This window comes from Acipenser ruthenus, chromosome 39, assembly GCF_902713425.1.
Source record: "Acipenser ruthenus chromosome 39, fAciRut3.2 maternal haplotype, whole genome shotgun sequence".
Taxonomy (NCBI): domain Eukaryota; kingdom Metazoa; phylum Chordata; class Actinopteri; order Acipenseriformes; family Acipenseridae; genus Acipenser; species Acipenser ruthenus.
The window spans coordinates 3,098,310-3,123,406 of NC_081227.1; the positions used below are offsets into that span (position 1 = coordinate 3,098,310).

General features: G+C 43.4%; 2 protein-coding genes across 9 annotated transcripts in view; both read right to left on the minus strand.

Moving 5' to 3' along the window:
• The window catches only part of LOC117966523 (rho guanine nucleotide exchange factor 12-like), a 60,692-nt gene extending 41,328 nt beyond the window's left edge, over positions 1–19,364 (minus strand). For 2 of the 4 annotated variants that reach the window (XM_059009803.1, XM_059009799.1), the window contains exon 1: positions 17,637–19,362. In XM_059009803.1, the coding sequence (XP_058865786.1) occupies positions 17,637–17,668 (32 nt within the window). In that variant the 5' untranslated portion in view covers positions 17,669–19,362. Of the gene's footprint in view, positions 1–17,636 lie in introns of all 4 variants that reach the window. The other 2 variants (XM_059009801.1, XM_059009802.1) reach the window with 2 other exon arrangements.
• A 768-nt stretch (positions 19,365–20,132) lies between these two features.
• Positions 20,133–24,756, minus strand: LOC117397156 (TLC domain-containing protein 5-like). 5 transcript variants are annotated; one of them, XM_033995741.3, is made up of 4 exons: positions 22,556–23,990; positions 22,283–22,457; positions 21,622–22,046; positions 20,133–21,381 (listed from the first exon to the last, which is right to left on the minus strand). In XM_033995741.3, exons 1-4 carry the CDS (start codon positions 22,733–22,735, stop codon positions 21,289–21,291), a joined length of 873 nt encoding a protein of 290 aa, XP_033851632.3. In that variant the 5' UTR covers positions 22,736–23,990; the 3' UTR covers positions 20,133–21,288. The 5 variants fall into 5 exon arrangements, with proteins under 5 accessions (XP_033851632.3, XP_033851633.2, XP_058865754.1 ...); XM_033995742.3 differs by lacking the exon at positions 22,556–23,990 and adding an exon at positions 24,424–24,756 and having other exon boundaries at positions 20,133–22,046; positions 22,283–22,485; XM_059009771.1 differs by lacking the exon at positions 22,556–23,990 and adding an exon at positions 24,294–24,417 and having other exon boundaries at positions 20,133–22,046; positions 22,283–22,485.
• Between the last annotated feature and the right edge of the window lie 341 nt (positions 24,757–25,097).

Consider the following 25,097-nt stretch of genomic DNA (forward strand, 5'->3'; position numbering starts at 1 on the left):
GTGTGTGTGTGTGTGTGTAGGCACTCACGTACGCATTCCATTTCAAGAAAGTGTGTTTCTCTTCATCTATATAAAAGGTGTGCTTGTAAAAGACTGCAGTAGTACATGATGACACTGTCATTTATATATTACTAATATCAAATGACAAAACTGTTGTTCATTAGTTTGTATTTGCACTATCTAGTAAAAATCTGCCAAAAACAATTCACGCTGTTCTGGAACTGGAATGGAATTTGCCACAAAAATGCACGACGGAACCAAGTATCTTTAGGTTTCAGTCACTTTAATTAGCTAAAGCCTTAGCAAATATAAGCAATACTATACAGTATGGTGTTACCCTACAATCCTCAGCAGTTCCAGAACCTTGAATTCTTTCAACAAATTGCTTTAAAATAGAAAAAGGGGAAACATATATAACGTTATTCAGTTAAAAAAAAAAACTAGCCAGGAAAAAGAGATTTAAAAAAAGCCCCTGGCAACAGTAACTGATAAAAGAGATAAAGGTGTCATTGCAATGCAACAGTGTTTCAGCAAACACAGCGGAGCAATTAATAACCAACCAAGATTGCAAACACATTGCTCTTTGTGATTGCACAGAGACAGACACACACCTATACTTTAGGAGTACGAGCCCCACACTGGACCATCTCCTCTGCACACTGCCCCCCTTTCAGTAAAGACGAGCGCACAGACATCTGCATGAACTGCAGAGCCAGTCTGAATGAGTCCTAACGCACAAGCACACACCCACGCTGAGCAGCCTTCTAATTACAGGCATCGCTCTCTAATTATCCAGCGTTAATTAGTGGCGGACCACACACAAACACACAGTCCCCCCCCCCAGTGTACCAGCCAGCCCAGGACTGTGTCAGTATAGTTCTGAGATAGACAGATACAAAAGCCTTTGTCAGCCATGCGTTTAACAATCACACAAAGACATCCCTGCTCGTCTTTACACTTCTGCGATCAGCAGCCTATCAAATCCATGCAGAATCTGTGGTTAGAACGCTAGGAGTGTTACACAATGCACAGTATACTGTACTGCGCTGCGCTGTACCCTGCCCGAGTGCAGATTAGGATGCACTGCGTATCAGGATTAGAGCCTAGACATTGGCAGGGAAACCCGCACACGCACAACGCTTTGATCACGCGTGTGCGTGTGTGTATAGAATTACGCAGGCTGAGCGAAGGCTTCAAATCATCAGCTCTGAATGCCTGCCAAGTTCTCGTTCTCTCCCTTTCAGCCAAAACACACCCTTTCCCTCCTTTTTCTTCTGCAGGGAACCATATAAACAAGTCACATTTTATATAAAAAAAAAAAAACCTGCTGACGTTGATTAAAAAGAAAAAACAAGGCGAAATAAGAAGTCACTAGAAAACGATCTGTAAACTCGTATACAGTCTATGAGATTTAAATAATTAGAGCAAATGTTTGCCTTACTGACACACTAACTGTTACACTGCATTTAGGAACCTGGCAGCCGGTTTTGTTTGCTTCTGCCTGGTAAATGAAGGAACACCCTGCACAGAGCTGCACGATTTCTTTAATGAAAAATCCACCAGCTGCATCAGAGATGGGAAATATTTCTGCTAAAGATCACTCTGTCCAGTAAAAGAAGGGGGGACATTTGAGGTTATTCTTGCATTAATTTATGTTTTTATTTTGTTTGACAATTCACTGAAAATAGAACATAAAAACCGAAACATTCTGCAATTTAACCTTTACTGTTGTTCAGGTAAGCATTTCAATATTTAGGAACATTTGTTGTGTAATAACTCAAGAGAACATCATCAATTTGGAATGTGACAATGCTATTTTTTCGGCTTTAATATATAATGTTTAAATCGTGAAATATCTTGAAATACTAAATTGTAGATCGTGCAAAAAATGATATATATCTTTTTTTTTTTTCTTTATAGTGAAAAAACAAAAAATAGCCCTAACTATGACAGAGCAAGGTGTAATTTGCAAGCCCGCTTCTCAATGCTTCTGCATGCACCACACATTAAACAGACTTGAAACATTACTGCTTGCAAGACTACTCCCAGCCAGCTAACTCCAGATTTATTATAAACACTGCTAGGGCTTCGCCTCCACATTTATTACACCCATATTATTTTACACTCGAGTCCCAGACTAGAGTCTTACTGCCTCTGCACAAAGCAAAGACATTGCCGAGCCCTACACTGAGGCTGCTGCTGTGTGAAACTCTCTCTTTGGTTTGTTAAAACCACAGTGGTGAGCAAGTATGACTGTACATTTCAGAGCCCCAGCACGTGGTTCTCTAGAAGACTCGTGCAGGGTCTCAGACATACTAAGTTCCCGATAAAGATAAATCATTGTAAAGCAATATTTAATGCCAGGCTTCAGGATACAGAAGTGGTGGCAGTGCGTGCCGGCAAGGACCGGCCCCACTTCCAATCTCAAGACTAGAGATCATTCAAGCACGCAGCTAGCAAAGAGTTAAGGATCACAGGGGAGGGGAGCGCAGTCTCTTTCTGACTGTAGGGAGAACGATGTGTTCCAGTAACAATGCTCAGGGAGTGTCTGCTTCTCGTGCTATTCATAGGTACATCAAAAAAAACTAATTCAAAAACAAAACAAAGCAGCCAACTGTCTCCGATGCAGAAAACACAGGACATTCCATCCGATGTGCTCAGCTTTAACCTAAACCCCTTGCACAAAAGAGCTGCATTTCGGGCACTCCAAAGCAAATCAAATGCCTGGCTTTGAGGCCCAGTACGCTACAGTAGCTACAAAATGACATGACCTACAGCGTCCGTTTCCTTTTCTTTCAGTAGATATCACACTTCCTGCCTACGTACTGGAATGGCAATCTCTTTGGAAATGAGGCTGCCATTTCTCAGCATGGTCCCATTCTGAAAGGGTCTTACTAATTCAGACTTACCACTTCAGCGCCTGATCTCCGTATCAACCCTGAAAAAGCTTAAACCAGCCAGAGGGAGAATGCAGTCACACAAACTACACAACCAGGTCTGTTTGTTATTCAAGAACAATATGGTGGACTACAAGAAGCTGCTGTGTTTTGAGTTTTCTTTACACAAACCACAACACGCAGCCTCATCATCACGCAACCCAAGGAAGAATCGTGAAACCCGTTCGCTTCACCCCACTCCATCACAAAAGTCTATTTTCAGAAGCTCCCGTCTTGTTTACAACTCGCTCGTTCTCTAATGTTCATGAACCTCCTGCGCTCCATGTAACTGATCCAAGATGTACCAGGAGTGAGCCGCAAAGCCTCGCTCTGACCCGTCCATATGCTTAACAGCATCCAGCTTACCTGTGTCAATTAACAAGAGCAGCAGGCAGGCCCAGGACTGAAGGGCAGGATAATTGAGGTGTTCTAGCTGAACATGGATAGCAGGGCGTACTGCTGGCGCACTCCACTGCTATCACTCATTCGTAATTCACAATTCCAACCACAATTACAAGCAAGAACTGCAAATTACAGCATGACATATTTTTTTTGTTGTTGTTCTTAAGGGGCTGAGGTGAATCATAAACCACTGTTGCCGTTTCTTTAAAATGTGTATTGCAGTCTGTTGATGAATGATACAGAAATCAGTGTAGTTACACACTGTTTAAAGTCTCACAGGCGTGCTGGCTGGGAAGGGTGTTCTGTGCATTAGAAAACAAGGCGTTCTTAAAGCAAATATTTAGTTCCTGGTTGAAGCAAAAAGCTGGACTGTGGGGAGAATTTCAGCACCAGGGTTAAAAACCACTGATAGAATACAGGCTAAATAAAAAAAAAAATATCACAAAAGACTATCAAATGTAACGCGGGTTTAAATACTGTACTGCATTGGGACCTGCAAACCCAAGACAAAAAAAAACAAAAACAACCACCTGCAGGTACAGACTGAAGGGCATTATGGGATGTTCTTAAACACCTGGCTACACTGACTGTAGACAGAGCTATTGACCCCTTCTTGAGAACCAACAATCACAAAAACAAACACACGCACGCACGCACGCACACACAGACGCAAACACTGACTTTACCTGAGCTTGCTGATCTCCGGGGAGATGAGATCGAAAGCAGGAAACCGTTTGATTGATGAAGTGTTTTGCATCTCATGTAACACAACCTCCAGGTTCTAACCACAGTTTATAAGGTTGCAAACCTAGAAAGCCCTTCGGGACACCTTTCATGATCACGCCAGATCCCAGACAACGAGAGCTCACTCCTGTAGTTTGGTGAAAGTATTGCGGAAGTACTCATTAAAATGCATTGTGGTTCTGATGTCGCAAGGATGTGGGCACCAGTGCTAATGCTGCCAATGCTAAATCAGAAGTAAATGGCTGTTGTGTCTTTATTATTAAAACAAGGTGTTCGATAACAAGCTTCACTGGCTAAGCACGACAGGAATGAATAGATCATCTATTCCCTCCTCTGTGTGTGTGTGTGTGTAATGCAAAACTGATTCACACTCAATACAACAAGCTGGCAGGATTGATGATCACCTGCATTCTTCAAGGCTTAATCACAGACAGGGAGGACCGCAGAGAATTCCTCTGTGGTTAAACCAAGACAAAAGCAAAGAGAGGATCCCTGCTGCATTCAAGTACAGGGACGCCATTTCACCAGGCAGATAAACGAGACTCTCACTGCACAGCAGTTTGAGCTTCTCTACAGGCTTAATACGATACACCTGCCCCATACACACCATGCTACAGAGTCACTTCCTGTGTTTGAGGGGGAAACCCTAAAAGCACAGCTAAAAATAGGGTTTTTGAAACAGCATTGTAGCTCAGAAGGTTGTATTTTATTGGAGTTGTTTTAATTAAGGTTCCCTGATTTTTTTTATGATGTTTGGCAATCTTTGTGGGACTGTAACACTGTATGAACCTGGCTGTTCTTTAAAAACTGGACCTACGCATTCATGTTGTTTATTTTATTGAGCGCTCGGAGCGCAGCTGTGGACAGACAGGAAAATCTGATTACATCTTCACAGCCGACTTGAGCCGGGGACTGTTTCAGTCTCAGCCAGAGTGTGCAGCCAGCACACAGGATGTTTGCTTTTCTCAAAGTGTAAATCATCTCTCCAAAAGTGCTTCAAAACTGGCAAGTCCTAATTTACCTCCATTAAGTGTCCAAGCCTGACAGCCTCTGGAGAATACACCTTTCAGAACAAATGGTGGCGCATGAGCCTGTGAGAGGAGGGGAGAGAGAGGGAGGAAAACAGTACAAAAGAAAGAAAGAAAGAGAATAGACACCATCGCCGAGGTGCCTCAAATGGAGATTTTTAAACACAATGAAGAGGATTGGTAAATATTATACTCAAGAATGAGGAAGGATGTTTTGCTCTGCTATTGTCACTACTGGAGCAGTCAGTCATTGACCTGAATTCAGCCAACACAAGTGTAAGGCCTTCCTCAGGTGTTTCTTCTTTCAGAACTGTTGGTGACCCTAAAAGCAGTCACTATCAAGGAGAAAATCCCCCCCTGGAAATCAGATAACCTGACGATACAGCCAACATCCCTCCCTCCCCCACCCCCACCGCATTTAAAATAACACATTGCTTTATTTACTCAGCCAACTGCGCGCAGTACATCGGTACAAAACAGAATTTGTACTTTACAGACACGCGTCAAGGTTACTAGTGTGTGAGAATTTAATGGTTTGGCAAACGCACCAGAAAAAAAGGGGCCACAACATACTGCTGAACTGTACAAGAAATGTAAAAGTTCCAGTCTGTTTCGGGTACGCATTTCAGCACTGTTCAAGCTTTTCAACTTAATCAAGTGTGAAGCTTTCCTTTGAAATTCTGGGTGTCAACAGAATCCAGTCTTCTCAAAGACCAAAAAAACAACAACACAGAAATAGAAAGTACTGCCTTTTCCATGAAGTGGTTTCCTGGTTTTTCTTATATTGCAATCCCTGGTTCAGATCAGATTATTAATACCTTTAGGTCAAGGAGAATGATGGGTGTAATGAGATAGTGGCATTGTGCCAGCAGAGCAGCTCTGCTGAACGCTAGACTATTCCTTTAAAACTGACTCTTCCAAACTGCTGACCTCTGACCTCTGGCAATGCAATTCCGCCACAGGGCCTTGTTGGCTGTCTGGACACGCTGTGGATTGAGACAGAGAAGTGCTTGAGGACAGGATTGAACTTGAACCCTGTCCACTGGAGGTACTCAGGAATGAGGACGGACATGTTTCAAAAGGAGGCCAGAACTTCAAAACACATGCAGTTTCACCTCAGTGTTATCAAGGCGCTTGAGCCACCCTTTAATTAAAGAACGATAAGTCTCCATGACTAACACCTAAGGGAGGGGCGGCAGCAGCAGTATCTAGACAACTAATCATTTTACACTACGTCTGATTATCCGATTACAATAATTACAAACAATCATTTTCAAAACATTTAAAGTAGCACATGGGGGGATAAAATTATAATCATTTCCTGAAATTGTAGTTTTGGTAGATCCTAGCACAAAAGCCCTCAACGTAAAATAACTATTAAAACAAATGGCAAATACATACGAAAAATAAAAATCAGAATAGTTTCTACTGCTTGGAGGTTAAAAACCGTGATATTGTGTAGTCTAGTCTCTCTCCCTTCCCATTGTGTTGGGGAGGAGGGAGTACAGGGTCCTTTTGAAGTTAATGATATGGCAGTACGCAACATACAGGAAGTGTTCTCCCCCCAGAAATGTATAAATAATTACAGAAAACCGACCTTTAAGCAATCGCTGTGTTAATAAGCAGGTTGGGGGCTCTTTGTAGCAGCCTGCTGAATGTTTGGGTTACACCCTGCACTGTGCTGTGCGGCTCCGCCCTCCCTGCTTGACTGGCAGCTGCCTCAGTACTGAAGTCTGGCGTTTCTAACCCCGTGAGTTCATATCAAACCTGGCTCTGCCTCTTTTTCTGTGTCTGTTGAGACTTGTTTCTGAATCCCTCTAAATCCCAGGCCGATGCTTAGCGGCCATATAACTGTGTTATTAAAAAGAAAAAAGTGACGGTTAAACAAAGCTTTTCAAAGTAGAATCTCTCTCTCTCTCTCAACACGAAACATTCAGTGCAGCAACAGGAACATTCTACATGCAATTAATACACTTGATTAAAACACCGCAAAATGCAAAAACCTCCACAATCAGACTGGTCACACTGCACTCTGAGTTTTGCACTGGAAAGTCATACACTGGTACTTACTTTATAGGAATGCAACAGAAAACCAGGAGCCAGATTTCCAGGGCTGTTTACTCCACTTGCACAACAAAGGTATTGTAGGGTAAATAATGCCTCAGTGTGTCCCTGGCCAGAGAAATAGTTTCAGCACTTGAGTGTTTATTGCATGATTCTGAGCTGCAGTTTCCACCTGTATATAAAGAAGCATGCTTTTACAGCGTGACTGCATTATGCTGCTGTTTGCAAGGAGTATGCAGTGAATGCCACAGGAGGCTCCTGGAAAACTGAATGGCAAAGTCCTTTACAGTTCAGACAGTGTGGCTCAGAAATTACCTTTTTTTTTTTTTTCAACATATTAGGTATGTTAGAGGCTGCCGTGTATGTTTGCATTTGTTCTACACACCCATATTTGCCCCAAATCGTATGCCTAAACCAGCACATTTTCTTGTTTGCTTGCTATCTACCTAACAGGGACAAGCACACACTGAAGGATTGCTGGGAGCTGACCCGGGGTATCAGGAGATAGCATCAGAGTGCATAACCTTGTGGCCCTGAGGTGAGAAAGTCAACAATACCCACTCCCCTTCCTCTCAGTGCAATCCGCTTTGAGTCCCTGCAATGTGCATGCAGACTAGGAGGAGTACCTGAGGCTGGCTGGCTTCTCATCACTCCCCATCTCTGAGCACTGGCATCTTTGCAAGGGGTAAAACCTACACAGACGGCGAGCAGTCCGGGTTCAAAGCACATTTTAGCGGCCAGGTTCCAAGGGGCATCCCAGATCGCCATAAACTAATGCATCTGTTCTGTGGCTTTGTTGAAGATGCAATGTAAACCATAGGATCCTGTTCCAAAGCACCATGCTCAGGATCATTACAAAGGAATAATCCATTTGCTTTAGGATTTAAACTACGCATTTTATATATAAGCAATGAATAATATTAGAGTGCACTGTTCCTGGAGATCCTAGGAAGGTTAAGCAGTGAGGTGAAACCAGCTCAGCGCCAGAGGAGCCACACAGTCTTCAGACGAAATGTGCTGGTCTAGAAACCGAAGTGTTTACCCACAGGGCCCACGTCTGATAAACGTGAAGTGACGTGCGCGTCAAAAGAAAAATGAAACGGTTTTAATGATTGAAGAGTCACAATTTGTTTTGTCCCTTGTGTGAACACAGTGTGGCGTCTATTTTAATAACATTAAAACAGGAGCCTGACACTCGTAAACGACTCGTATTTCCGCGGTTTTAACTGGTGTTGGATAAGGGCGTCAATAAATCACTAACAGGATTGCAAAGTAAAGCTAGGCTATCCTGTGGAAATGATTTTCCAAGGCTGGGTGGGAGAAGGAGGGTGGAGAGGCCTCTCTGAATCACTGGCAGGGTTTCCATGGAAACGAAGAGGGAAAGGTTGGTCGATACGAGGCAGCCCACCACAGACTTTACTGCAACACCCAAAACTCCAGAAAAGACCATCCCTTTAAAATCACAGGCTGCAGGGAGGGAGGCTGGCAGCATCTCCTGCTCTCTGCCTGCCTGCCAGCCAGCCACCCAGCGGTTGTGGCAGCAGGGGGATCTCCCATTTGGAGAAGGCTTGGCTCCAAGCCCGTCTCCTCAATAACTTTTTATAGGGGACTGGGTGGCACAACAGGCTGAACACAGTAGCTTCTCAGTTCTACAGAAACGCGTTCGGTCAAGGCCCTTGGAAATATGGGAAACAGCAATAAAGAAATACAGGACGGGGCGGGGGAATATTAAACCAAGTACTGTAGTTTTCAGAACCTCGTTATTTTGAATGCAAATCGCCAACCAAGAAACGCTTGTAAGTCATGCAGATAAAATATCCTGTCCAAACCTACACCGAGACCCTCAATGCTGCTGCCTCCACCCCAGTGTGGAGAGGGCCTCTTTGGGAACAGGCATGCTCATTCACTGGGATACCTCCACCTCCATAAATCTCTCCTGGAACAGCTGTTGGTCTAATTTGTCCAGACACGCTGAATTCAAAATCCTGTACTGCTCCTTCCATCCTTCCTTAGCAGAGAGAGACTTCAGTCCAGCCCTCCACAATGCTACCCACCCAAAGGATATGCAGTGCCCTATGCTGCTTGGAACAGAGAGCGATTCACTAGACTTGACTGGACTGGGAAGATGGCAGCACATTGATGGACCACCACATTGGAGGCTGAAGAGGAAAAGCATACTGCATGCATAAGGGAGCCACAGCAAGCCTACAGAGATAATAACATTATGTTTTACAGAGCGGCAGGAGCTACTCCGTTGTATTTAAAAGCATCTCATTTGCAAGGACCTCCCACATCAAACGAGTTTACTGCGGACCCTAAAAACTAAAAACTTAAACTCCAATAACACATGAATGAGAAGCACCAGGGCAAGATGCATCTCTATCTGGGCTACTGCACCTGGAAACATGACTCAAAAGACAGACAGTCACAACGTTCCCTGCACAGAACAGCAGCCTTCCTTTTAAAATACATCTTCACACCAAAGCACAAAAACAAAGCCCAAAGCACCAGCTGCTTTTAAAACATTCTTCACACCAACAAAGCACAAGATTAAATACAGAAGTAAATACATAAACAAATACTGCCACGAAACAACTATTCCCTAATAACGCTGGATCAAACTAAAAAAAGGCTTTTGTAGAATTGGAGCAGTATATTGCACCTTAACCCACCCGCTATAAAGTTGACGATGCCTTTATTTGACCCCGTCGAGAGGAAGCTAATACGCATCAGCCATCGGAAAAGCAGCTACGTTTCCTCTTTACAATATTTACATCAATTTCCAAAAATAAAAACAAACTACTTGGCTAGTTCCCATTCAAGATGGTCCAGATGTTCATGAGAGAGAGAGAGAGAGAGAGAGAGAGAGAGAGAGAGGTGCTGGGATTATTCACTGTGAGGAAGGAAGTCGCGTGGGTGGGTTTGTGTGTTTATGTTCGGGTCTCGCAGCCTACTGGGGTAGTATCAGCCCACAGAAGGGGGTAGGGGGGTGGGGGGACTGGCGCCTCGCTCACAAGGCCAGCAACAGCCTCCGAGTCGACATTGACGGGCACTGCCACACACTGGGGAGAGAATCTGTCAGTGCCGCTGGCCATGGCACCAGCACAAACCTAAACAACTGCTAATTACCATCATCTACACAGCAATGTCATCTTGTCACATTCTGTACAGCAATAACCACCCTCCCGACTTCAGACTAGAATTACATTTAATTTGAGTGGAGCTGTCTCTGTCAGCAGCTCCCACGGTACCAGCCCACACTTCGGCTGACAGCTGCCCTGGACCTCATCGCAAAGGACACAGCTCTGTCCCTATCAGGGAGGAAGTCAGAGAGAGAGAGAGGAGAGAGAAACAGGATTGTCGCTTATCCATTTTTGGTCTAGACAGCCTACTTTGGCATTACTTATTTTAAATGCTAACATTGCAAAGCAAGCAAGGAACTGCTGAGGAGTGTTCAGGCACCAGGATTCCGTTTCCAGGGAATGCCCCAGGTGATAAGAAATCAAAGAGATATACTGTACAAGCACGATTAACTGATCAAATCGATGCATCAATAGAAAATCAAACCACGTTTTTCACAGCAGACCGATCAGTCATCTACCTTTCCCCATGTCTTGATTTAGTTGGACATGTTCCACTGAAGGACACGATCATTATCTCACGGTCCCGTGGAGCTACCCAGGTAGAATTAAATAAGGAGCTTGTTCTTGAACATGCAGAGCTCCCTGGTGCACGCAGACAGAGGCTGGGGCTTTCTGTTTCTGGCAGGGCTTAGCGCAAGCGGACTGCATTCCACAAGTCAAACTGCGTGATTCAGGTTCACTGACTGGCAAACAGCCAGAGATTTCAAGAGAGCAAAACGTAACAGGCTAAATTATGAGAAGATCCGGGGAGGCCAAAAATGTGCGTGTCTGTAAAAAAAAATATCTATTTTGGGGAACAGACTCAGAACCTTCTGGAACCAAATAATTATACATTTAGAACTACGAAAAAAAGACAAAAAAAAAGTTACAGGCTAGGCTTAACAGTTCTATTTCACTTGGAATCTGATAAGCTGTTCAGAAAACAGCCAAGAAGGGGGTTTCCGGAAGCAGCTCATGCTGGCGAGTGTTCCTGTCGGCTGCAAAAAACTACAGCTAGAAGAAACTCTTCGGGTCCTGACCAAATCTTTTGGCACACAGTTATTCTGCAGCCCTGTTTGTAGGTACAACTCAATACAATACCACGCAGTGTCCCGTTCTGTATCAGGTCAATAATAACATAGTCTTGATCAACATCCTTTTTCCTTGCTGAAGAAATGTATAAAAATGATGCATCAAAACACAGATCATTGATTGGAGTGATGGCTCTACTGTATGTGACCTGGGCTCTGGTGGTCTCGTTCCTGTGTGTCAGGTAACTAAACCACTGCTGATGGTATTAAGGCTTTACTGGAAGGGATAATGGATGCAAGCAGGGAAGAACGTCACGTCACGGCTACCCGCATCTGCTAGGGGACTGAGGTTGGATGGAGCAGAGCAACGGGCACATGGCTAAACTGTGACTGACACCTCAGCTGGGTGTCTCTCAGAGAGGTCTGGAAAGGAACGGAGACTGAACCGAGTAAGACTTCTCGTCCAAACGTTCATCTCAGCGCATTACTCCGATTGCTCTGAGTGACACACAGAGGCCTGTTCGGTCTCCAGTGCAGCTTGCATGAGAATCACACACACATTCAGAGGACAGGGTGACCTGTGTTGAAGCCTCTTCGATGCGACACACCTAAGCAACAACTAACTGGGTTACTTCCAGGGGGTACTGTACGGCTTTCTTTCAGAGCAGCCACTCCCAATCAGATGTGCATTTTAAGAGGTTTCACATCAGCAGCGGCCCTCTTTATTGAACAAAATGTTCCATATTTATGATTCGAAAGCACTCTGAGATACTTCAGGGCTGTCTTCAATCCCATGTACTGTATAGTGATTATTATTTCATACGTCCCACAATATTAGTTCTGCTAAGGTAGGCAAGTGCAGGATTTCAAGGGAAACAATATCTATTGAGTAAAGACTGAGCAATGCCTACGGGAGAGGATGGAGAACCTTCAGGGTATACCGCATGGTAACATACCGGAAACGACTGGGTACCACTTGTTGGGACAGTACATCCCCGAAAATAAAAGCGATGCCCGTCTGTCTCAGATTTGAGGAGACAGTCCTTACAAGCTTTCCACCAATCAGGATCAATGAGTCACAGCCCATAGCTCAGAGCTGAGCTAGTGAGTCCAGACAGAGATTGCATTTTACCCCAACATGATACCTTGTCTGAAAATCACTCGGCTATATACTGGCCCTGCTAAAATTGAAATGTTACATCTGCAACAACATCGATATAAAACAAAAAAAAAACCCTCTGTGAATGCTTGCAGCCAAAAAATGAAGCAAAGTAAGCAGGTAATGGCTGGCTTCTTCTGGTTTCACACACTAAAGACTTAGCAGGGCTTCCTTTCCTTGGATGCTCCTCATGTACTTGGAAAGATCTTAACAGAGAGAGGAAGAAAAATCAATTTCCCTTTCCTCTGATTCTTAAGGGAAAATACAAAACACACACACGCAAAAATAACTTTGGTCGCTGTGCAATGAAGCCTTTAGGAGAACTGCAGCCTAGCTTTAAAATCCTGTCTGTTATAAATCGGTTTTATTTGAATGCATGAGTTACTGCTATTCAGTTATGTTAAATTTACAAGGACTCTTTCTTAACTCAAGTACTTGGGGAGGCATCCATGCACGACAAGCTATCGGGCTCTATAAAGCCCAGGGCACTGCATTTTAATAGTTTATACTATAGTGGAGTCATCTCACGCACTGTAATTATGGATAAACACAGTTTACTGTCAGTTATGTTTGAGACTGCAGTTTTATAACTTCATTGCGAGCCTTTTTTGGACATTATTGTAAATAAAAGCTGCTCTTAATGATGAAAACCCATCTTCTTAACAACGTTAAGATCGATTCCTCGCGGCGTGCAATTGAAGTGCTCGAAAACTATTTCAGCCCTGCCTCTGCCTTCCCAGCATGCCTTGGTACGAGCCGGTGGGCTTGGCTTACAGACCCGACAGGCTCACAGACATGGTTTACCAGTGATTCACTGCTGCCCTGGAGGGTCAGACGAAATGCAGACTTCAGCTAAAAACCCTGACAAAAGGGCTCTGTGCAATGCAAAGCCCTGCTTTATTATTGCACAAACGGCTCTGACGCGCCGCAGAACGCACCCACCGCACGCTAGCAGGGACCTGCACCCATGCAGTACAAACACACCAAGCCCTGGTGCGACAACCCGTCTGCCCAGTCTCTGGCTTGAGACCAGGGAAAGCAGGAGAGATTCATCTCCATCCAAAACCAACTGTCAGCTGCATGCAAGTCTCAATGCGGAGGTCAGGTTACATTTCTGAAGCGCTCAGGATGCCAGACAGGCACTGGGAACGGGAAAACTTCAAATCAGGATTCTAATCCAGCTGCGTCTCTCCATGCCATGGGGTTTGAGGGTATCCTCCTGCTTTTAAGCCCAGCGGTGCCCGCTTTGTAATATCTTCCTTCCGCATGGCGGGTCAGACATGCAGGCTAACACGTGGTTAACTCTGATCGTGAAATCCCTGGTTGCTTTTCCAAGTTAATCCACCTGCTCCCAGAGGCTTTTCCCAGATCCTCAGTGACATGCTTCTCCAGCCAGGATGTAAATACAGAATTCGAGCCATGTCATGAAAACGTGAAGCTACAGTAGGACCTTCCTCAACCCCATGTAAAAGTTTGACAGAGACCGACACCTCCACACCAGTCTCCATTTGGTGCTCCACTGCAATTACCTCTGGCTCTGCCAAAAGCAAAACTCGATCAAGTCTAGCTTTGATTGACTTGTTTTTGTTCTCCAATTTCCACGGGATGAGTCACACCAATTTACAACAGAGTTGGGCAAATTCCTTTATTTTTTCAGCAGGGGAAATTTGGGATTTGCCAACGACGAAGGCAATATCTGCAGGAATCTTTCTTCTGCAGGAACTACCATGCACCATACCACGTTCCTCTCACTTGGCAGGACTTCAGCGTGCATTAGTCCATTTATGTGCAGGCTTTTTAGGCCGACTCATTTTGAGCAACACTCAGAACTGAAAAATATCCCCCTGCCGCGACGACTAGTGCAAATCTTCCCTTTTCATACGCACTCCCTCCCTCCCTGAGCCCATGCTAATAACACACTTTTTATTTAACTGGTTAACATTCAGCACAGCTGCTTATCAAGGTATTTCATTCTCTGCATAACAATGAGGATGTATGATAATAAAGAGCTCTGGACGGAGTGCATTAATTCTTTATTGGCATCGCCAGCTTCCTTTTATGCAAAGGGATCTGCACGAGGGCTTGAAGGATACATTAGATTAGACTGCCTTTCAGTTCAGGCAAGGCCTGTCACAGCGAATACATGTAAATGTCTTTCTCTAATTTTGCGGTTTATTGCAAACTGAAATTTAAATCTAATTAGAACTGGTGTGCTTCGGGGCAGTGTGGAGAGCCTTCAATTCCAATTTCAATTCTACTGGGTATTTGCCTAGTCGGTATACTGGACCACATGCATATTTGGCAACTGCAGGTGGAAAAAATAAAGAAAGCAAACAAACTGTGAGCTAGTTCAGGCTAGAGGAGTGTGTGGCTAGTGCATAGAGAAACATTGCCACTCTCTTCAGCTGGACCCTGCTTGGACTCAAGTTATAGAACTAGATTTACTTGGTTGTTCTGGCTTACAGGAGTGCCAACCAAGATTTGAAAATCAAACTCAAGAGAACAAAATCGTCTACTGGTACTTCAAGTTTACAGAAAAGTCCAATTATTTCCCAGAAAGTACTTCTGGAGCTATGCGAGAAGCTCCAGTGAAAGAGTCCCAAACACAGTGACCATACCACTGTACACATCATTGACATGAACCCTGCCTGGAACCTCTGTTCAGGTATCGCTGGACATTGTGCAAGCTGCGTGCGCTGTGCACAGACTGGCTTATCCCTTATCTTGTTTGTTTGTTTGTTTAAGCTTGTGAAGCTAATAAGTTGTGAATGCACTGCTGGATTGATCTGTAAATGTGTACACACCTTCATAATGATGTGGGAATGAAACCAGCACAGATTTTTACACTAAAGCACCCGCTGTCTAATTTCTGATCACTGAGGACAGTCATTTTCCAGCGGAAGACTGCTTGCTTTGAATTACACATAATTGCTCTGGGAGAAAAGCCTTTCTACTTAATGCTGACTTTGACCCAAATGGTAATGACTCAGGCATTAAAAAAAGTTGGTTTGTTTCATTACAGATCTTTTCAAAAGCCCTCCTCCAAACCATCACCGATTGGTCAAACTGCAGGACAGTTCTTTGGTCATTGGCTAATTTAATCTTTAACAAGAAATTTCTGCAGGAATACAACCTTTTTCAAATCCCATTGAAGGGATGTTCACTTTGAGCAACTCTTTGAAGGTAAACGGTTCAAGTTTGACTTTGAAGTGGTTTTGTTCTTTCCATGAAGAAGGAAGATCGAGACAGGATTAGATAAACCTGACTAACAACTGCAAAGCCAGTCCAAAGAACTGTCTGCATTACTCCAGATTGGACTTGCATCGGCTGTCCTCAACACCCACACAGCAAGAGATCAAAAACACGCAATTATTTATCAGTTAGCCAGTGTGTGCAAACGCAGGGATGGGATGTGTGAGGCTTTACAGACAGCAAGAAAATAAGCTGACATCATCAGTATGAAACTAAAGGAGCATGAAGCCCAAAGATCACAAGCCGATTCAAGCTTCATTTTATCAGGACTAAGAGCCACTGCAGTCCAAACCTGATAACACGATCACATGCTAATAGCACTGTTATGGAATTAACAGGTGGGCTTCCTCCAGGCAGCCTAGCCCTGTTGTTAGTGATCAGTTAAACGCAACACAAGGCCCTCTGACATTTCAGCTGTTTCTGTTTGTACCTCGGCTGCATGCAGAATGCAGGAGAGGCACACCGGAACAGCAAAGTACCCATCTTCCCAAAGAAGAAAACAGTTTCTTGTGTGTTTTTTTTTTTTTTTTTTTGGAATTACGTTGTGCCTTGTGGGGATAGTGTGGTGTGGACGCATCTTGCATTTCTAAACATAAATCTCGGTGTAAAAGTCTCTTAAAAACAGGGCTGTGGCAGTTATAACAGGCCAGAACGATGTTCAGCATCACATTAACACGTTTCTGTTTTGTGTACACAAACGTATCTCCTTATAACCAACTTTGTATCTCAATAAATGATCATGATACTATTATGGATCACACAAGTCAGTCCCATCGCGACCATCACATGTATTCCAATACATATTGTACATCACGACATCACGTGTCCTACTTGACGGTGACACTCCAGGAACGCAAAACGATGACGTTTCTGTTCTCCAGTGTACCTGTAATTGCACGCCCAGTTTAAGTCCTAATGGGAAACAGAATTCCAAAAGTCGCCAGTTGCTACTGTATTTTGTAAGTTAAACATTCACAGATGGTAACTACCCTATATAACATAAGGGAGTAACTATTCTGTGGTTCAAATATGAAACGTAATAGTATTGTGTATAACAGGATGGGAGGGGGCAGGGGGCACGCCAGTATTAATTACTGGTGTTGTCGATGGTGTCGATTTCTTCAGAAATATTATAATTATACTATAGCAAGCATTCGCAGTGGAAAATGACGGTCAGTAGATGTGATTCACAGACCTGGAAGGAATGCTTGGTTAATTGAGTGACATACTAGATACTGCTGTTTATATAACACGGAAAATCTGAGCAGTGAATCACAGGACGGTATTACCAGATTTCTGCTGATTTTACACGAATGTTTTACAAAAACTTCCAATACCCTGTTCAAAAGGGCCTGCATTGATTAACTCGGTCTTTTTAAAAACAGTATTCCTTAGTGTCCCGTGTAATGCATGCAGATTATATATATATATATATATATATATATATATATATATATTATATATATATATATATATGTGAAAAAAAATCCATATGACTAATGCCAAAGTATTTTGCCCAAACTCTAGTAACCGATACATAGCTCAGTTTACACTCCTAAATTAAGATTTAATTTGCACGTGCATTCTGTCCCATAAATACACACACCTTCATTTTAGTGTTCTCCAAATATCTGCACACTTTTTTAGGTCAACCATGTGAGAAATGTGCGTCTACCCGGCCGACCAGCCTTTTTTTTTTAATCGATTAGCGATATGTTTTTTGATCTGGTTTTGGATTGAGGATATGAAGGCATTTCTACCTGCCTGGCCTCATGTTGTATCATTTTTCATTATGCATCACCACAGCAATCAATTAACAGAAGCAAAACACAGCCAGCACTTAACACCCCGATGCAGCAGAATGTCGCTTTCAATGAAATCGCATGCTTTGTATTTACCTGTCAGTGATCGTAGGCTGTGAGCCGCTCATTGGGCTACGAGGGTTATTATTTTTCTCTTCGGTGTTTTATCCAATTTGCATTTTAACAAAACATAAAAATCCTCCCGTCTTAAAAAAAAAAAATAATAAAGCTGCAGGTTTTTCTTCCAGGTATCCTTCAAGTTGGACTAAATATTATTTGAATTAAAAATATATATAGGCCTATATATTGTATATTCTGCACGTAAATCTTGATAACCCAGTTTTGCAGTGTTACGTTTTGTTATTTTCCCCTCGTTGAATCATCACCCCGGCACTAAAATTAAATATATACGGACTTAACGATCCTTTTAAGAAATAATCTTAAAAAAAAAAAAAATCTTTAAAAAAATGATAATTCCCAAATCCTCCAGTGTTATTGGAAAATGTTCAATTTATGCGAGAATGTGCATTCCTGTAACCAACTGCAAGAGATTCTGAAATACGCTTGCCTGCCTGCCTGGCTGTATCAATCGCCTTTGTCAATATCGCCGCCGCAACTCCAGTACAAATTCCTTTTGATCATCTGTCTCCTTGCAAAATAACTCCAGTTTCTTTTCCCACTGTGTCTTTATCTCCTTGGACGATTCCTCTTTTTTTCATTTAGCCAGTTTCTCATCACCTTGTTTCCTCCCGATTTAATATTTTCAGTTTTTCTTCAGTGCGTTTTCCATCTCAGCATCCCGTCTGATTCGTGAAATGTCCAACCCGAGCCGCGGACCCCGTTTTTTTTCCACAAGATTCACGGAAACTTGCACACCGCCGAGCATCAATCCGTGTCTGAATTGGGAGTTTTGCAATCACCAGCTTCGTAGTCCCACTTCCAGTAGATCCCGTTTTCCGAAATTCTCGCCGTCCCGAATTAGGCCTTTTCCGCGTTTCCTATTTTCCGGGAAAAGTGTTCTTTCCTAACCGCTTCTCCTATTTCTCCTGTAATTTCAAAGACTTTCCAATTACACGTTTAAAAACACGGGCTCGTTTTAAAGAAACGACAGGATGCGCATGAATTAATTTCGTGCATAAAATGTCGTTTCATGTGTATTGTTATCCTCCACCGCACACTACTCCTCGGGAAAACAGTCCAGTTATTTCAGCAGAAAACTTTACTTCCTTTGATCTTCCAAGTCCCCAAAATCAGATCCCGGCTAAACACTTTTTTTTTTTAACCCCAGCAAAAAAAAAGAAAGTTGCATAGAACGCTGGAGTTTTACAATTCCAAGGATCAGAATTCTCAACGCCCTTGTTCAGCAGACTTTCACTTGAAGTAGAAAATGCAACTTATTCCTCAGCTGTCTCTCCCCCAGTCTCCATGTTTTCAGAATCCAGTGTTTTTTTTATTTGTTTTTTTCCTTTCTCGCTCCCGCTGCCGTGCAGCACGTCCCTGTGTCGGGTCTAGGCAGCACGCATTCAATCGATCATGTCCTCGTTACTTCTTTAAGTCTCGTAAACTGATCATTAATAATTGCATTTATGTTTCTTTCACTTCGGGATCTTTTTTTCTATTACTTTTAGCAACAGTGCAATACCTCCCTGATCACTCCGCCGTGTCCAATCACACCCCTCATTCCATCCTCCGTCTACTTCCGCTCTCCAAAAAAATAAACTAATCCCGATCTAGAAGCGCCGGGTGCATTGGAGTTATGAAATGAAGATATTTGGTTTGCTCATCTTACTAGTGAGAACGCTACAGTACATCTGCATTGCATATCGTACGTGACTGTCGTGTGAAACGTAAATGTCTTAGAAATGCAACAATAGCAATTTGAAATCTGGAAGGTTACAGCCTATTTAATTGAGATGATAAGGCTGTTATAAAACCCACTGGAGTGTTTGCCTTCAGCCTTATCTTGAACTTGTGTACCTCCCCTTTTGAATTTTAATGGCCCTGCCCTGTTCCAGTAAAACCACGTTTCTCAGACTGCCCAAGAAAACACGGAGCTCGGTTGGGAGGTGCTTCCCCGTGCAAAAGCATAGTTGATTGCTGTTTCAAAGGCAGTGTCTCCCTGGGCTAGACCTGATTGGAAACAGAGGCGCTCACGTTCAGGGACAATGTAATGGTAGGTGGTGCCAATTGTTTGTCCAAACCCTTCGGACAGCAAAGAATGCGAGTGTGCGGCTCTGGTGGGGTCACATGCCTCTAGAACGTACACAGGTGATTCACTGAAAACTATCCCTATTATAATGTACGTCACACGTTTGTATTACAATCTGTTATTTGCACCAATGAAGTGAATTGAATCAATACCATTTCCAATAGAAAGGGACTTTTAGTGGTTATTACACAGCCACGGTATCAAGCGCTTGAGTAGTGTGCCACCTTGTGGCAAGTATGGTGTATAACAGATACAGACCATGGATTCAGCGCGGTTTGTTATAATGTAATTGTTTAAATTATTATTTTTTTATCATGATTTGTATGCTGTACCTTGCTGCCACAATTTGACTTACTGAAAAAAAAAAAAAAAAATTCTTTACGTGACCAAAACATACAGTCTTTATTTAACAAACTTAAAGACACAATTACAGTACAATATAAGCTTATGAACCTTAAAATACTGAATAGTATGCACAGGACTTGTATTCTAACTTCATCTGTGCTTGGTGTGAACAAATCAAGCCCAGCCGTTATAACTGCTTACTTTATTAGTGTTATTTTTAGTGAACTAGCTTCAATTGGACACAAACCATCTGTGAAAAGATCGGGTTTAATCCCTAACACACCAGCTGTTTAGAAAGGTCCTAGACTTGAGCAGCCGATCTCAAACCCATGAAGGAAGTTTCCGATAGTCCAAACCCTTGTGTGTTTTTCTCTGATGTGCTTATTGAAGTGCAGGGGAGAAACAGCTGAGGGGTGTGGGACGGGTTCAAGTTTTCCAGGAGGGCAGTACAATTATGGAAGGCTCATTTTGTTCCTACGCCTGCAGGATTCATTGAACAGCACCAAAAAAGGAGATATTGCTTCAATCACAACGCAGCTCTGCATCACTGACTGAATCCCCCATGACGACTGAGCAACACGGCAGTGAATACCCAAGCAAACATTCACAGTTCCATTAGAAGACTTCATATCAAAAACATTCTCACTACAGAAACCTCACCGGCAGGTGTTGAAAACGCCTCAGGGATCTGCAAGCCCCTGATACTTTGATCTGTACTCATTTTAAGCTATAATTCCAAATGCAACCCTTTTTATTCACAGCACGGTCGGTGCGTGCACAGATACAGACAGCTAGAAATGAGCCGTTTACTACAGACCACGTTTGAAAGGGAGAGTCTTAGAATTAGGGAAATGAGAACTGTATTTAACACCACATTCTATCACTAAAATACAAACCTCTACGGCTTCTTAACCCCAAGGCGGTAAGTTGTAATATTCAACACAATCATTACTGAAAATGACCTAAGACACAGGCACTAACGCTATGCAGTACCAGTGACACCACAGTGAGGCTTACCAGCTACTTATTTTAAGGCTAATTACCGTGTCAAAAAGCTGTTGCTATTCTTAAAGAAGGCTGGAATGCTATTGTTCCTTGTTATAGGATGAACACCCCAGGCAGTGCTTATTTCTAGCCCTTTAAGTATACATTGATCAATATACAAACGAAAAGTGGACATTGCAAAACATGAAATCAGTCTGTTTTTGTTGTAGCTTTTTTTGCAATGAATTCTCTTATTCCTTTCGTAATGTAGGTTCGGAAGGGTGGATCCCTCCATTGAAATTCCTATAAAAAACAAACAAGCACATTACTTATCAATGCAGTGCTCTCCATTGTATAATGCTATAGCTGGAGCCAGAGTTAATAAAAGATTAGTTCAGTGAAGACTTTGCTCTGTGTGTCGGAGAATCCCTCCACCCAGGATCTTCACTCCGTCTTCCCAGTATTCCTCTTGGCTCCGCTGGCGGCCGCCCATTTCCTGTACTTGAGGCAGCTCTTCCTGTAGGCGAAGCAGGCAATGCTCACCATGAAGAGCCAGGAGAGGGCGTACATGGCGACCCCGCAGCCCTTCACTAGCGAGCACGGCCGCGGCGAGGCCAGCTCACAGCACAGCATCCAGGTGCCCACGCCAATCCGCACGCCGCTGAACAGGACCACGAAGAGGAAGTCCACGACGTCCCCCGCCAGCGTGTCGTAGAGCCCGGCGTGGCGCAGGAACCAGCGCGCCTGCAGCAGGGGGTTGGTGATCTCGCTGCCGAAGAGGACGGCGTTCACCTCGGTGGCCGACTCGCCCAGCCACAGCGCCAGCACGATGCCCAGGACGCTCATGGTGTGGTGGGCCAGCATGACCGCCCCCTCTGTCTGGAAGTAGATGCACCAGCACATATCGAAGACGAAGTAGCCCAGGCTGAGGCACAGCACCTGCAGCTGCAGAGGAGTGTTCAGGGAGCCTGTCGGACACAGGGAGGGTGATCTCATTTATTTTGCCCGTTACTTCATAGAATCGGAAGCATTTTCAAAGCTTGGCACCCTATGTTGGTGTTTATTGCTGTTTCTGATGCCAATTACATTGAGCTAAATTCTCAAAGTAAAAATGCACACTATAAAATTAACAAATCACAAGAAAACAGCGCAAAAAACTCAAAGTACCCAAAGTTTGGGCTAGACGCCTCTTTACTGAGCTCACCTGGGTGTGTGAAGGGCCACGGGCCATCAACAAATCCCACGTAGGCAGACAGACATACGATCAGAACCCCGTGAAACAGCGTCACCAGACGGCAGTTCCACTCGTAACCACGGCGACCGTTCAGATGGCAGAGCGAGGCGTACAGCGAGATCCACCCAATCAGGCTGCAGGCAACCTGCAGAATCAACGATGTCATCTCCTCGCTGAATTTTTTTTTTTTAAAAGAATAAATTTTAAAAAAGCATTAAACACTGAAAGAACACTTCTACTTACTGCACTGGCTTGCAGCAGAGATACCATGTGCACTGGGACTGACTGTTTTAAGCAGCTCTCGGAATGTACTTTGTCCTTCTTTGGCACCTCTAAACATCCACTGCAACATTGTAGAACTCGCTCGGTGCACTTCGCTCCACTAGGCTGTTGCTTGTGCACTATTTGGAAACTAAAGTGCATTGCCCGAGTCTAGACAGCTTAGAGCAATCGTAACACTGTCTTAAACCATTAACATTTCTAAAACAAACTCTACCATCAGCCCTACTTGTTTCAAACACTAAAAAGACAAGCTCAATACAAGTGACTGCTGCTATAGTAGTGGGTAGTGTGTGGGTGGATAGTCAATTCAGGCAAAACGAGGTGAGAACATTGGCCATCTGTTATTTATTAGCTTCAAAATTCCAGCCCCAAATTGCACAGAACTCATGCATTCCTTTTTAGAATGGAAGCCGTGTCATCTTCAGACTTAAACAGCAGACACAAAACTGGAGCTCTGTGTGTACACAGAGTGCGGTGCAGATATTACAACAGGGTGTGGCCGACTGATTTAACAGAGATCATCCTAATCAGGATTATATATCCTGTTCTCTGAAATAAATAGCAAAACACACGGCTGCCTCCTCTATTTGTAAAAAGAAATCGCAGCACTGTGAAGCACACAGCAGGCAGCCCAGGCGAGCAGCGAGAATGTTTCAGGGAGTGTGCTCGCTAATGCTGCAATGCTTATTAACTCTCAATTCAGTGTTAACAAGCTAAAGGGCTTGGCCCTGCTTTTGGACAGGGGCTAATTCTGATCCAGGAAGAGTGACGTCAGCTGGCAATCTGTGCCGACGTTCGGAGCAGGTCAGTTCCAGACACCGAGTGCGTGTGTGAGGGAGAGCTGGACAGTGCCCAGGCTATGGCTCAGCACACTAGAATGTGAAGCATGTTAACCATCTGCAGTGTCAGAGATCGGGAGATGGCAATCTCAGTTCTGGAGGTGCGGGGGCGGCTGGCTAGGGTTAGGAATTGGGAATTACGAGGACTGGGAGCAAACTGCCATGTAACAGCAATGCCTCGGCTGCATTGAGGAGAAACTTTTGGAGGAAGCAGATCCCGTAAGCCAGATCAGGTTACTGTGCAACTTATTTGGTTTAACAAACGAAGATGTTTATTTGGGTCCTTACCGGATGCACTATGTCATCCCTTACTCCCTTTTACCTCCAAATTAATTAAAAAAAAAAAAAAAAGTGTTATTAGATTTTATTTTACAACAGGGAAGAACAATATTATTATATAATACTTTCCATTATTATTATTATTATTATTATTATTATTATTATTATTAGTTTGCATTTCACAGGTAACCCTCTGAAGTACTTCATGGAAAATCTTTTTGGCAAACTAGACCTATTAACAATTGGAAATAGTTAATCCTCTGAACTGTCTGATGCATTATTTGTTCTGCAATTCCGTTGCACGATGCGAAACATATAATGTCACATTACAACAGTACCTGCCTTAGGTCCTTCTGACTGGTCAGCAAAATGCAGAGTAATTCAGCTTCACAGCTTGCTACTGTGCGAAGAGTGCTGTGTTAACACTTACTGTAAACCGATTATGAATACCCCTTACATCTGTTCTAAAAATACAACTATAAACCCCCATTAGCCAACTACTCGAAAGTAATTTAACATAGCCAGTTCTTACACTTGCTCAAAAGAGCCAACTTCACGACGTGTCGGTGTGTTTAACATACCTTTGTCAAGGGAAATAATCTATATTACTCTGATATGATATTAATGCATGGGCACTGAATTATAATCAGCGCTGCCGACAAAAGAATCCGGTCCGTGCATGTTCCTCTTCTGCATACAGAATAACGTTACCTGTATGAATGCACGTGTGATCCTGCGCGGTTCCAGTGGAATCACGAATCTGTCCGCTCCGGCACATATTCGTGTGCTGATGCATTACACAGACCGCGTTATTAATATTATCCCCATGACGGCTAATAAAACGGTCGATCTCTCGCTGTTACTGTCTTAACTTCCAACTTGCGATCTCACATCACTGGCAACAAACAGCTACGCGTAACTGCAAGCAACAGTGTGTCAACAACACAACGCTCTCCTCCAAGAGAGAGAGGATTGCCCGTAAACAAAGACGCTGTCAGTACAGAATGAAGATTAGCGACACCTGCTGGATTGGAAAGATCATTACAATACCCTCAAATATATGCCTGTCAAGCATCTTTCACAGGCGTATTTGTGTGGTGCAGATATTGTAACGGGGTGTGGACGACTGATTTAACAGAGAGCATCCTAATCGGCATTATATATGCTGTTCTCTAAAATTAGTAATTTATAGGACACCCTGCACGTTTTTTTTATTGTGCTTTATTTTGCTCTTATCTGCCCCCTATTTTACTGCATTTAATCCTGTACTTCAGAATACTGTAATCCGCCAAGTGTTTAACCTGTAGTGCTTTGTATTTAATCACATCCTGATGTAACTATCACTATTTAATCATTTCCTGATGTAACTATCACTATTATCTGCT